The sequence below is a fragment of the Coregonus clupeaformis genome, chromosome 9 (assembly GCF_020615455.1).
Source record: "Coregonus clupeaformis isolate EN_2021a chromosome 9, ASM2061545v1, whole genome shotgun sequence".
Classification (NCBI taxonomy): Eukaryota; Metazoa; Chordata; class Actinopteri; order Salmoniformes; family Salmonidae; genus Coregonus; species Coregonus clupeaformis.
Genome location: NC_059200.1, coordinates 41,991,843 through 42,006,382, shown reverse-complemented (window position 1 = coordinate 42,006,382; position 14,540 = coordinate 41,991,843). Strand labels below are relative to the sequence as shown.

The 14,540-nt window shown below is 40.5% G+C and overlaps 1 protein-coding gene across 3 annotated transcripts in view; it reads right to left on the bottom strand.

Moving 5' to 3' along the window:
- Nucleotides 1–13,862, bottom strand: part of LOC121573854 (nipped-B-like protein) — a 70,042-nt gene extending 56,180 nt beyond the window's left edge. Inside the window, exon 1 of one of the 3 annotated variants that reach the window (XM_041886197.2) lies at nt 13,523–13,862. In XM_041886197.2, coding sequence (XP_041742131.1) covers nt 13,523–13,553 — 31 coding nt within the window. In that variant the 5' untranslated portion in view covers nt 13,554–13,862. Of the gene's footprint in view, nt 1–130; nt 211–7,767; nt 8,122–13,522 lie in introns of those variants that run through there. The other 2 variants (XM_041886198.2, XM_041886199.2) reach the window with 2 other exon arrangements.
- Nucleotides 13,863–14,540: the final 678 nt, after the last annotated feature.

The following is a 14,540-nucleotide window of genomic DNA, read 5'->3' as shown; positions in this document are numbered from 1 at the left end:
GAGGAGAAGACAACCAGAGGAGTAATTCTCCCACTATAGCATGATCAACACGAGACTGACAGTAGAGACAAGGTTCGGCAACACATAGCAATAGGTACAGCTCCGTTATCAGTGGTTACTGGGGTAGTACCTTGATAATCCTAGAATGAGGTGTGTGCCCATGCGTGTTTAAATGAAAACTGCCACCCCTTTCTGGATGCAAATGCTTATGGTCACTCTGGGGCTGTGCTGGTTGGGTAAGAGGGTGGGCGAGCAAGCAGCACAAAGGATTATCTGATGGAAAGAAAGAATGCAATTCCTCTTTTAATGTGTTTCTTTCTGGTAAATAACCATCATTCAAGCAGTAACATTCAGGCATTGCCATTGTACTTTGATAGCTACTTTCATACAAATACATTTGCCATGAATATAGCAAACCTGCAGCTTGTATGTGTAGGCTAAAATGTGTTGGTCAATGACAATCCAACACGGTAAACTAATTCAGTCATATGGGATAGCCACAACATTTTCCACAGATAAATGGGCCATTTAGCTTGCTCATGCAAGCAGAAGCTAATGTACTAGCTAGCTGAATTCAATAACATTGAAAAAGTAGCTACACTGGCCATTTAACTAGCTAAAGGCAAGTCAAGCTAGGCACTGCATCTGTGCATAAAGTGCTAGCTAGTCCTCTTCCCTGTAGATACGTGGCAGCATAACAGACGGGTGATCTTTGCCATAATTTGCAATACGCTACTTAGTAAACATGTTTCATAAATAATTAGGTTGTTAATTTAGCTAACATGTGCACGCAACCTTTATTAGCCAACTACGGGGACCAGTATGAAAACGCATGCACTCACTAACTGTAAGTCGCTCTGGATAAGAGCGTCTGCTAAATGACTAAAATGTAAATGTAATAGTTGAATGGTATTTCTGCTTTATCCCATTGCTGCTCAGCCATCTAGCCAGTTAGCTAGCTAGTTACCACCTAACCTAGTCAGGTAGCTACCTCATTCACCAGCACCAATTTCAAGGGTATTGCAAAATAGTGGCTCAATCCCCCCCAAAAAACTTTGGCATGATCCTGTGAGTCGTAGTGGTATTCCAATTCAACTTTGAGCGAGTTGTAGTGCCTTTTCAGCCCACTAATTGGCCCTCTAAACGAAGCGAATCGAGATGCAGACTTTCTATTGAGTGTTTCCCAAAACTCCCATGAAGCTCTGCGACCCAACCCTGTAGAGTTGCTGGGTTGTTCCATTTCATTTCAGCATGCCATGACACCCACCATCTCAGATTGTTCTGAAATAATTTCTGTAGTTAGAAACAGATAAGATAAGCATTCCGGAAGCATTCTTTGGTAAAAATATATATTTTTTAATTGATCTCTGAGAAATTAAGCTAATTGATTGCACCCAAATTGGCCATTTTAATTTATAGGATTCATATAATATTCAATAATTATAGTACCCAACATCCGACATGGACCAAACTTTTTTTTTAACAATGAGCAAGACATGAGGAATCCAAAGTGGTCAAAAGTAATCCACGGGCCACGACGAGTTTATAGTGTCAGTTCTGTTTGACAAGTAGTATGGAGTTGCAGCTCTGAGTATTGTTTCTTCATCCTATGTAATGTATTCTCAGTGAATTTGGTGATGTTTTTTTCCACCTGTTCAGAGAAATTAGTAATTGAAGTTGTTGGGTTTACGTCCCATCCTACATCATGATATTACCAGGTTCTGATCACTAAATGGTGCTATTCCTGCTATTAGGCGATTTTTTTTTTTTTTATAATCTCTCCCCCCCCAGCAACCCATGCTTTGGTTTAGTTTATTTGGCCACTGTTTTAAATGTTAACTTTTTTAGCATTTGTGGCACAAATCCAATGCAAGTCAATGGTACCTAGATTAGCATTTTCGCGATTCATATCCAAATCATCTGTAAGTAACATCATTGCGTTCCACAATCCATTTTTTGATACTTTAGGATGATTTGGACACTAAGAGTGAAAATTGTAATATAGACTTGCATTTGATTTGTGACACAAATGCTAAAAAGTTAGCATTTGAAACAGTGGCCAGGTAAACCAAACCAAAGTATGGGTTGCTGTCATACCAGAGGGGTATCCTACGAAACAAGCTAGATCTACTCAGGGTTTTCTAAAGCTAACCAGCCTCACATTCCAGCTCAGGCTTCATCCACACTAGAACGGTGGATATTGCTTGTCCGCCTGCCACTAATCTAGCAGGCTTGTAACTGTGCGTGCATGTCGCACATGGCTAGTCGAACGCCAAACTCTTCATTGAGACGACAGTGCCACATTTTCATTTGTTCTGAAATCAAAACGAAAGAAAAGTTATCTTGCAAATTCAGCAGGCTGTGGTGTGAAATAGTGCTGTCTTCATTTCATTACATATCGTTAATTCCAACTTTGGCGTGCTTTTCAATGCACAACCACAAGCACCTTTTTTCCCACTCTTATTGATAAAATAATTGGATTTTGTCATACAAAAGTGTTACTGTGCGTGAAGTTTAAAATGCATTCTGTCATTACTAAATTTGTAATATGATATATTATAACATGACAATTTTTTTTACACACAAAAAAACATTTGATTAATTAAATATTTGATCAGTTGTCTTCCTCAAATGAACAGGACGATGACGCAAGATGGTGGGGGGGGATCTGATTTCATTGGTCCTCAACTCGTGGCTCAGTAATTTCATTCAGGGTAAGTGGCGTAAGCCTGCCCCGGAGCAGGTTAGTTCTGAAGGATTCGTTACCATAGAAATGTTCTTCAAAAAATAATCACCTAATAACGGGAACAGCACCATCTAGGGGTCATAACCTGGTAATATCAGGATGTAGGATGGGACGTAAACCCAACAACTTCAATTACTAATTCTCTGAATGGGGGGGGAACATAAAATTCACTGAGAATACATTACATAGGATGAATACACAATACTCCGAGCCGCAGCTCCATACTACTTATGAAACATAAGAGAACTGACACTATATACTCATTATTGGGGTGGGGTGTGTATGGGTCTGTGGGTGGCTTTTGACCATTTATTTGGATTCCTCATGTCTAACCCATTGTTAGAACATTTTTGGGTCAAGATCAGATGTTAGGTACTATATTTATTAAATATGATAATAATCCTATAAATTAAAATGGCCAATTTACAGTACCAGTCAAAAGTTTGGACACACCTACTCATTCAAGGGTTTTTCTTTATTTTTACTATTTTCTACATTGTAGATTAATAGTGAAGACATCAAAACTATGAAATAACACATATGGAATCATGTAGTAACCAAAAAAGTGTTAAACAAATCAAATTGTATTTTATATTTTAGATTCTTCAAAGTAGCCACCCTTTTACCTTGATGACAACTTTGCACACTCTTGGCATTCTCTCAACTAGCTTCATGAGGTAGTCACCTGGAATGCATTTCAATTAACAGGTGTGCCTTGTTAAAAGTTAATTTGTCTAATGTCTTTCCTTCTTAATGCGTTTGAGCCAATCAGTTGTGTTGTGACAAGGTAGGGGTGGTATACAAAAGATAGCCCTATTTGGTAAAAGACCAAGTCCATATTATGGCAAGAACAGCTCAAATAAGCAAAGAGAAACAACAGTCCATCATTACTTTATGACATGAAGGTCAGTCAATCCGGAAAATGTCAAGAACTTTGAAAGTTTCTTCAAGTGCAGTCGCAAAAACCATCAAGCGCTATGATGAAACTGGCTCTCATGAGGACCGCCACAGGAAAGGAAGACCCAGAGTTACCTCTGCTGCAGAGGATAAGTTCATTAGAGTTACCAGCCTCAGAAATTGGCAATTAACTGCACCTCAGATTGCAGCCCAAATAAATGCTTCACAGAGTTCAAGTAACAGACGCATCTCAACATCAACAGTTCAGAGACTGCGTGAATCAAGCCTTCATGGTCGAATTGCTGCAAAGAAACCACTGCTAAAGGACACCAATAAGAAGAAGAGACTTGCTTGGGCCAAGAAACATGAGCAATGGACATTAGACCGGTGGAAATCTGTCCTTTGGACTTATGAGTCCAAAGTTGAGATTTTTTGGTTCCAACCGCCGTGTCTTTGTGAGACTCAGAGTAGGTGAACGGATGATCTCCGCATGTGTGGTTCCTACCGTGAAGCATGGAGGAGGAGGTGTGATTGTGTGGGGGTGCTTTGCTGGTGACACTGTCAGTGATTTACTTAGAATTCAAGGCACACTTAACCAGCATGGCTACCACAGCATTCTGCAGCGATACAACATCCCATCTGGTTTGCGCTTAGTGGGACTATCATTTGTTTTTCAACAGGACAATGACCCAAAACACACCTCCAGGCTGTGTAAGGGGCTATATGACCAAGAAGGAGAGTGATGGAGTGCTGCATCAGATGACCTGGCTTCCACAATCACCCGACCTCAACCCAATTGAGATGGTTTGGGATGAGTTGAACCGCAGAGTGAAGGAAAAGCAGCCAACAAGTGCTCAGCATATGTGGAAACTCCTTCAAGACTGTTGGAAAAGCATTCCAGGCGACTACCCTGATTTGTTTAACACTTTTTTTGGTTACTACATGATTCCATATGTGTTATTTCATAGTTTTAATGTCTTCACTATTATTCTACAATGTAGAAAATAGTAAAAATAAAGACCCTTAGATGAGTAGGAGTGTCCAAACTTTTGACTGGTACTGTAGGTGCAATCAATTAGGTTATTTTCTCAGATTAAATTATATTGCAACAAAATAATGTTGTAGGAATGCAAATCTTATCTGTTTCTAACAACAGAAACGATTTCAGAACAATCAAATGGTGGGTGTCGAAATCCTCTTCCTTGTGCTTTTTGAGGTGGAATGACCCTGCTTCACAGAATAATGGCTGACAAAAATACTAGGATGGAAGCAAATGTAAGTAATTATAACTTCATAACAAATCATGCAAAACATGTACAGTTCAGACGAATATGTTAGTTCATGTAGAGACAAATGATTATGCATTTTTGTTTGTCATAAAGTACATTTACGTTTATTGCTATTTAAAAAGCTATCTGAATAACTAACATTAGCCAGCTAGTTATACATTTAGCTTGCTATATGGCTGTTTGACATTTGTATGAATTGTAATTCGTGTTGATTAATGCTTTAGAGACTCCTGAGCAAACCAGGCTGTAATCTTGTGAAACCTAGTGGATGTAAAGAATCTAGCTAAAGCATTTAACTTCACTGCAAACTGAATAAACCATTTTGTAAGCTTGCCTTGCTGTTCATAAAAAATAATTTAAAATTCTGACGTGTCATTGTTCTTTATTGTAGTAGTAACGTTAGAGATTTAAGATATTTGTCATGCAATGCAGCTGAAGTAACGTAGCTAGCTAACTATTTTCTTGCTTACTGTGAGTGGAGGATAAAAAATACCTGTATGTCTATGGATGCGTAGCTATATAGCCGATCTGTGTATAGACCCAAAAACGATTGGTATAAATATTAGTTCAGAACATTGGTTTTAATGTTTAATTGCTTCCCCTGGTTAATTGCAGAAAATGACTGAGTGAAGGAAATGTGACTGTTACATGTCAAACTGCTATTATGGAAAGGAGCGTTAGGTAGCCTAAAGGTTAGAGAGGCGAGCCAGCAATTGAAGGGTTGCCAGTTCAAATCCCGGGTCCAACTGGAGAAATTGGGTGGGATGTGAGCTGGTAACCGAAGTGTAGCTGGTATCAAATCCTAGATGCCATTGTCTGCTGTTGTGCCCTTGAGCAAGGCACTTAACCCCCCACAAGAACAGGCGCCAAGTGTGGCAGCCGCCCGCACCTCTCCAAAAAACCTGTATGTGTGCCTTTCAGAGGGGATGGGTTAAAAGCGAAAGTAACATTTTGGTTGGACCTCGTGTGCAATTGACCAATAAAGTGATCTTAATCTTAAATCATGCTGCTTCAGTACTATTCCACATTGAACTACAGCCAGAGGAGGGGTACATTACTGGCACATTGTTGTTTTGCAGTTCTCATATGTTGCTCATATGGTAAGTACGTATTTGCGGCATGAGAAATATAAGTAAAGCTATTGCTGCCGCCAGTACAGGCATTGTGAAAAAACACAAGGCTTTTCGTCAATGAACTGCATGGTAGGCTATCCTTTGGTGGCTTCTGCTGTTCGTGATGTCCCATGCCATAGGGTTATTTCTCTCTCCCTACCACTAGTTGCTCCATTTGAGGGACACTCCCCCAACAAGGGGCACTCGAAAACGAGAGGGAGGGCTAAGGGGGGGTATTGGGATTGATCCAGTGAGGGCCTTCTAAGCATAATTTGCTAGCCAGGAGGCTAACCATTGTTAGCAACTGAGACTCACTCCTTGAGTAACATTAGCTAGCCCTGTACATAGTTATAGTTAGCTCATCTAGCTATACCTGGATGCCAATAATTTGCTATGATCACCCAGATTGGATGAGAACCGTTTGACGGCAAGCTGGTTTCATGATTACGGACTCTTGATTTTACTCTCTGCTGCTCTGGCTGACAACATTGCCGCACATCGGCCTCTCTCCCTCTCTGGCAACACAATAATGTTAATCAGTCAGATACAGTAGCGAGTAGGTTACTAATTGCACAGCCCAAAACCAATTAGGGTCCAATGTATTTCATCAACTTTCTTATCATCTACTAGGCAATAGTCTAACATAGCCCTGATTTATTACTGCCAAGGTTTTTTTTTTATACAAGAACCCAGTGTTGCACATCACTTTTCCTGAAGATCTTTTAAGATTTCCATGCAAGGTAGCTATATTTATTTGCTTTATCAAGTTAGATTAATATCTACATTGATATGTTGCTAATTTCCCTGTAAACAAATGAATCAACTTTGTTTGAAATAACCGATCCAGTGCAAAGGGAATAGCTATAGGTATATTTAACATGTCATCAACTAGAAAAGACATGTTAAATCTCTGTGGTGTATCTGATTCCATTTGATAAATTGTAACTAGATAACTTGGTGAATAAAGCTGCATCTATAATTGTATAAGTGAAGAGGTAAGTTATGCTGAATGTGTACAATTTGGTAGCCTCTAAACTGTGAAAAGGAAGCTTGCCCAGCTTGTTAGGCAAACGTTTCAACCAGTTTAGTTGCCATCGTTGCAAAAATCTACTAGCCACTACCACTAGCTTGTGTGTAACATTAGATAACTAGCTAAAGCCTATTTCTCAGCACATCTGGCTCCACCATAAACGTCAGCAAACATTAAACTAATGAGAAAATCATGTAGTTGCATTTGTTAGTTTTGTCTAAATAGCTAACAACTAGCTAGTTAGGTTACGCACCTAGCTAGCTATAATATTCCAAACCTCGCTAGATAGCTAACAAAAGTTAGCTATCTAGCTAAGGCTAGCTAACGTTAGCTAACTACGGAGACTGCAACCGAAACCATGCTTGCTTTGACTCGCCCACACAGTCGTTCCTTTGCGACGGTAAGGCCATCCCTTTTGGTTTGTTATCATGATTGTTCGTGTGGATAAGGATTTTATTTTCACCGTTTCAATGGCCTACGTCGGCCTATTAGCTTGCTAACTGAACCTCGGACTCGCCTGAGGAAGCGTAACCCCGACCCGACGCCTATGAGCGGATACAAGGCAATAAGCAAAAGAAAGGGTGCATTCCATAGCATCTAACCAGTTTCACTGAATATAAACAACACCCGTGTAGCCGATCGGAATTGTTTTTTGATGGTGCTCCTAAATCTATCTTGTACAATCATATTTACCTCTGGATGTGTTGATAAAAAGAAATGGTTGCAAAGTGGTTGGAACCGTGTCTCTAGCTCCCTCTCCGTTCTTTCACTCTAACAGCTCCTCCGAGTACCAGTAATAATATAACAACAATAATCCGGGTCGGGAGGGTTCGTTCTTCTTCCTTCTCACTGCAAACATCTATGCTTAAAGGGGGCAAACGTTCCCATAACCGGTCCTTGTACCGGTTTCTCCCCAACCCCAGCAGAAAGTGAGTGCAAATTCCGACTGGTTTCGGAAAACAATCCAATGTGAAAAACAGGAACGCTATTGACGCGGTGATAAAAGGGATCCACTCAGACTATCCCCCTTCTCTCGCAGAACAAAATGCCGACCGGAAGAACTGCTGCAGGAATAACTCCCTCCACCGGCGCCAAACCAACTAGCAGCAGCAACCATAGACAGCAACACAGTTACTTCCGCCGCTTTCTGCATTGCTACCCTTTGGTATGATTTCTACTGTACACATATACCATCCACACAGCTACAGTAAATGTTTTGGAGAGGTCGAGGTCATCCGTGAGTATGCAGCCTGTAAAACAAATGTAAGTAGTTGTAGCTAGTTAATAAAATAAGATAACTAACGTTAGCATAATGATAATTCCAATACGTACATCGTTTCCATATAGTAGTCGTGTATTCTGTTATTTACTGTACATGAACATTTGGAATTTGGACTGGCATGAAAACCTATCAGTGCTTTGAGACAATTAAATAAACAATCATCAACCAGCACTCTCTCACACACACACTTTACAAAACAGTTACTTCATGGAGGTTCTTAGAAATAGAGATATGATGACCACCATGGTAACAAAGAATTCCAGATATTTTGGTGTTATCTCCTGCTGCATGCACCCACAAGCACACACTTTCACACTTGACTTTTGATTGACAGGTAAAGTTAGTTCAAGTCAGACAAACACTGCATTCTGCCTATGATAAAGAATCAACAATACCCGAGTTAATCAAAGATGTAATCAGCATAACATTAATGGAATTAATAGAAAAGGAGTAATATGTATATAAACTCTGGATTTCTGATGCTATGAATTGGCCAATGAGAGGCTTTGAAGCCACCGGTCAGCCATATTTGCTGTAGCTCAGTTGGTAGAGCATGGCGCTTGCAACGCCAGGGTTGTGGGTTCGTTTCCCACGGGGGGCCAGTATGAAAATGTATGCACTCACTAACTGTAAGTCGCTCTGGATAAGAGCGTCTGCTAAATGACTAAAATGTTTTTAAAAAATGAGTAGTCCTCCATAGGAATGAATAGAATTCTACAGTATTTCGATTAAATGTTTCAAGGACAAAATTACATGTATTTAAGTATTTGTTGTTATTGTAGTGGGGACAGTAACATTAGTAATCTCAAAAAAATTATACTTTAAGGAATTATATGTTAAGGAAAATGTTTTTATATTTTTTTTTCCTTTTTTTATGTAGTTATTAATATACTGAACAAAAATATAAACGCAACATGTAAAGTGTTGGTCCCATGTTTCATGAGCTGAAATAAAAGATTCCAGAAATGTTCCATGCGCACAAAAAGTTCAATTTCTCTCAAATTTTGTGCACACATTTGTTTACATTACTGTTAGTGCGCATTTCTCCTTTGCCAAGGTAATCCATCCACCTGACAGGTATGGCATATGAAGAAGCTGATTAAACAGCATGATCATTACACAGGTGCACCTTGTGCTGGGGACAATAAAAGCCAACGCTATAATTTCTCACACAACACAATGCCACAGATGTCTCAAGTTTTTAGGAAGTGTGCAGTTGGCATGCTGACTGCAGGAATGTCCACCAGAGCTGTTGCAAGAGAGTTTAATGTTAATTTCTCTACCATAAGTCGTTTTAGAGAATTTAGCAGTACGTCCAACCGGCCTCACAACCACAGACCACGTGTAACCACGCCAGTCTGAGACCAGTCACCCGGACAGCTGATGAACTGAGGAGTATTTCTGTCTGTAATAAAGCCCTTTTGTGGGGAAAAACTCATTCTGACTGGCTGGGCCTGGCTCCCTTATGCCCTCCCAGGCCCACCAATGGCTGCGCCCCTGCCCAGTCATGTGGAATCCATAGATTAGTGCCTAATTAATTTCAATTGACTGATTTAATTATATGAACTGTCGCGACCCTCATGAGGGTTGAGGGAGGATTTTAAGGGGTTGCTGGATTTGTGCAAGAATATATATTTTAATAATAATAATAATAATAATAATAATAATAATAATATTTTGAAAGGTAACCGCCGCACCTATACTTTTATTTGGAAAGGATACCGCCGCACCGCTTATTGTTGCTGACTTTACACAACCTTACCTCTACACACAGGCGTGCGTGCGCTGCACTGCTTATTGTTGCTGACTTTGCATGTGCAGCTGTGATGAAATGGCAAGCTACGTTTGGACTTAGAGGGTTTTCGCGCTGCACACACTCACTGACCAATACAATAACGATCTCGCCCCACACACACACACACTGATCCAATAACAATGTCATTCTGCAACATTGTTTTGTTTTAAATGTGACACGTCCAATCAGATAATACAGATCTCCTTCTGACAGCTAGCTTGATTGACAACTAACTATGCAGATGTGTTCTGCAGGCATTGCACAATTGGATAGTTAGCTGTCATTTAACTCATGTAGGCTAGCTGTCAGAGTAAAATCATGGACAACTTTTAAAAACGTGCAGCTCCCTCTTCATCTACTGCTGCTTCCAATGTCAACAACAAGGTAGAAAACCCGGTCCCTGTCAAGAAGAGAAAATACGACCCTGACTTCATCAAATATGGTTTTACATATATAGAATTCAGGCAGGGTGAGTGTAGACCGCTGTGCGTCCTATGCAACGAGCTGTTAGCTAATGAGAGCATGAAAAAGGCATCTGGACACCAAGCATCCATGCCACAAAGATAAGACAGCTGACATTTTAAAAAGAAAATGTCAATATCTGGAGGCCTCACAAGATTCATTGAAGAACTTATGCACCTTACAAGAAAAGGCACTTTGCGCATCACACCTTGTGGCCCAGCGCATTGTTAAGTGCAAAAAATCCCACACCAGCGCAGAGGATCTCGTACTCCCTGCTGCGATTGATATGTGCACTGAAATCTTGGGAGAGTCAGCCGCCAACAAACTTAAAACCATACCCCTATCCAATGACAACATGAGGAGGAGAATCCAGGACATGTCTGAGGACATAACGCGCCAGACATCAGAGCGCATCAGTGCAAATGGCCATTACGCACTGCAGTTTGATGAATCCACAGATGTGGCTAACCATGCAATTCTAATGGTCTATGTCAGACACTTCTGATTTACCCACCAACACCACTGCAGAGGCTGTCTTTAACACAATGGATATGTACCTGGGCTCCGTGGGACTGGCCTGGGATGGATGCGTCGGTGTGACCACTGATGGGGCAGCTGCCATGAAGGGAAAACACTCCGGAGTAGTGAAGCGGATCTTGGAGAAAGCACCGAGTGCGACGTGGAACCACTGCTTCCTACACTCTCCAGGATGTGATCAAGTGTGTCAACTATATCAAAAAGAGTTCCACGAAAAGCAGGTGTTTCCAGGCCTTCTGGAGGGATATAGGGAGTGAGCACCAGCCAGTGCTTTATCATGCAGAGGTCCGCTGGATTTCCAGGGGTACATTGTTGGGTCGCTTTTATGAGCTTCAAGCGATTATGAGGAATGGCTCGTGAAGGTTGCCTAAATTCGCTCAATGTGTCAAAGCAAGGGACGGGGGCACAATCGATTTGAACAGAGGGACAAAGTGGATGCCTTCAAGATGAAGCTTACCATTTGGGAAAATCATGTTTCTAATGGGAGGATTGACATGTTTCCCAATGCTGATTTCGATATTCAGAATCTGATCAACAAAGCACAGAGCGACACACTGAAAAAAAACTGTTAAACAGCATCTTGTTAAGCTGCAGGGAAAGCTTTGTGACTACTTCCCGGAGAAGAACAGGAGACAAGACGACTGGATACAGGACCCCTTTCGAGTGGAGATGGGAAGCGTCACGTTGCCAAGCAACGAAGAGGATCAGCTGGTGGAGCTGTCATTTGATTGTGGACTGAGCATGCGCTTCCCGGAAATGGCACTGCCACAGTTCTAGTGCAGCGTAATGGGAGAGTATCCTGCTCTTGCCTGTCATGCAATCAGAATCATGCTACCGTTCAGCACTACCTATCTGTGTGAAAGTGGCTTCTCTGCTATGGCCGTGCTGAAAACTAAAAGCAGAAAGAAACTGGACAGCCAGCATGACCTCCAAGTTTCCCTGTCAACCACCCCAGACTTCAATAAACATATCAAACTGAAGAAACACCCCAGTTTTCCCACTGATAGGCCACACACACGCACACGCACACGCACACACAATAAATAAACCGGTAAATTAGTTATTGGTCAGTATGTTAATTATTATTGTTAACTAATTCTGACATCCATATTACATTTTATTGAACTGGTTAAAAACGTACACCTTTTAAAAAAACTTTTCAAGGTTGTGAAACTATTCACATGGTAATTGGTGATTACGAAATCCTAATGATTTGTTTTATTTTCTATTTTAAACACTGGTATGTGTTACTGTTCATTAGCATTATTGGACTGGTTTTGATGTCATGTTCTGAGTCTGATCATTTATTACACCCCACTCCTGAACTGGACGCCTAATTAAATAGCTTATTCTCTTGAATTGATAATAAATGTATTCTCAGTTAATATGGCTGTGTAATGACTTTCTTTAATACCATAATAGTAGCCCATTGAGACAGTCTATTTTGCAAGTGAAGCCTGCCCCAAGAAGGCACGATATCGAATGTCAAACCAAATTGACCATTGTCATTACGATCGGGACGCGTGCAGCTGCGCTCGGAATTGATGATTACTTGGGTGCTGTGGGCATGTCGGCAGGCTTTAAATAAACCCAAACCAAGGAAAACTGTTACGGTACCCTTAATTCCGGGATTTACCATTCGTAATTATCTCGCAAATCTCTGTTTTGGGACGAGACTGACTTTATGACCAAAATGTATCCTATTTACACTTTGTAGTCAATTTTGACAGTAACATAAATATTTCGGACTAATATCGATGCCACATAGGCCGTTTCCTACCAGAGAAGTTGTTTATTGCCTTCAAAGGGAAACATCTGATTCTCAACGTAATTATAATATATATATATAAAACAGGCATTCAGAATAGTGATAACGGCCCACAGTAATGACTCTGTAATGTAATCAGTAAGTGAGGTTTCAGTGGATGAGAGCAGATAGTGGACCGTCAAAGAGAGATACAGTGCATTCGGAAAGTATTCCGACCGCTTGACTTTTTCCACATTTTGTTACATAAGTATTCAGACCCTTTACTCAGTACTTTGGGCCCTGTGTAGCTCAGTTGGTAGAGCATGGCGTTTGCAACGCCAGGGTTGTGGGTTCGATTCCCACGGGGGGCCAGTATGAAAGAAAATAGGAAAAAAATGTATGCACTCACTAACTGTAAGTCGCTTAGGATAAGAGCGTCTGCTAAATGACTAAAATGTAAATGTAAGGCAGCTGCAATACAACATTAGAAAATGTAATCATCAACAGTCGGTCTCCCTCTTGTGGAATGATTTGAAAGTGCGCGAAGTGACGTCATTGACTGAACAGGTCTGATTTCAGAAAATCTATAAACAGTAGAAAAATACAGACTTTATTTCTGTCTTACTTTTTTTGTGTTTCTTCCTCTTGCTTGGCATCACATCAAAATGGATGGGCGTGTGTATACAGGTAATTAGCGAGCTGGCTAGCCGAGGTAGCTAGCAAACTACATTTTCCCTCAGTTTGTAACATACGTTACCGTGCGGGCTACTGTAACCGCTGAGCTCTAACGTTAGCTAGCTAAGTTAGAAAGCAAGCGGATCACGGGCTTTTATTTTTAACACAATCTAACAAATGTAAATACCATTTGAGAGCAAGTAATTTACCCCCAAAAAATATTTGAAAGCAGATAGCTAGGTAGCTAACTCGTTCGATACTTTTTTAGGCGCTAGCTTGCCACTGTTTGTTGTCCTCAGGATAACGGCTCACACAGGATGTTGAAAAACATATAAATATATTAATTATATTTCGCGCGCTAAGGATCGTCAAGTCACATGACATCACTCTCCCAGCCTACCTACATTTTAAGTGGAGGGTCGGTCAGGTGAAAGAACAGTGAAAAATAAAACGGCAACGGTGCATGGTAAATATGGATGTTTCATGTATGGATGGTTTTACCTGATTTTACCTTCTGCAGGTGCTTGTCAGCCATAGTATCAACCAGAGTTGGGTCAACATTTTAATAAAATACTGATGATAAAGCCCACATGCCGGTAGATACTCTTATCTTTGTTATCAGCTTGCATATAGTGCTGCTCAAGTCATACCACAAGATGGCAGCAAATGTCCACAAACGATTCAATTGCAATTCATATTAAACCAGGAAGTCACATTGAGATAAATAATATATTTGTCTTCTTACATCCATCAAAGATCTTCGCACATAACTACACAATTGTAGATTATTCAGTGTATGAAATCATTACATTATTATACATAACAATATATTACATTTGCCTTTTAAAGCCACATTCTGTACGTTTCCAGTAATTTAAACTAATGAAATATACCCCTTGATTTAGAAGAATGTGACTCGTAGCTCGTACCATAATGAGATGAATAGTACAACTATCTTTATTACCTTA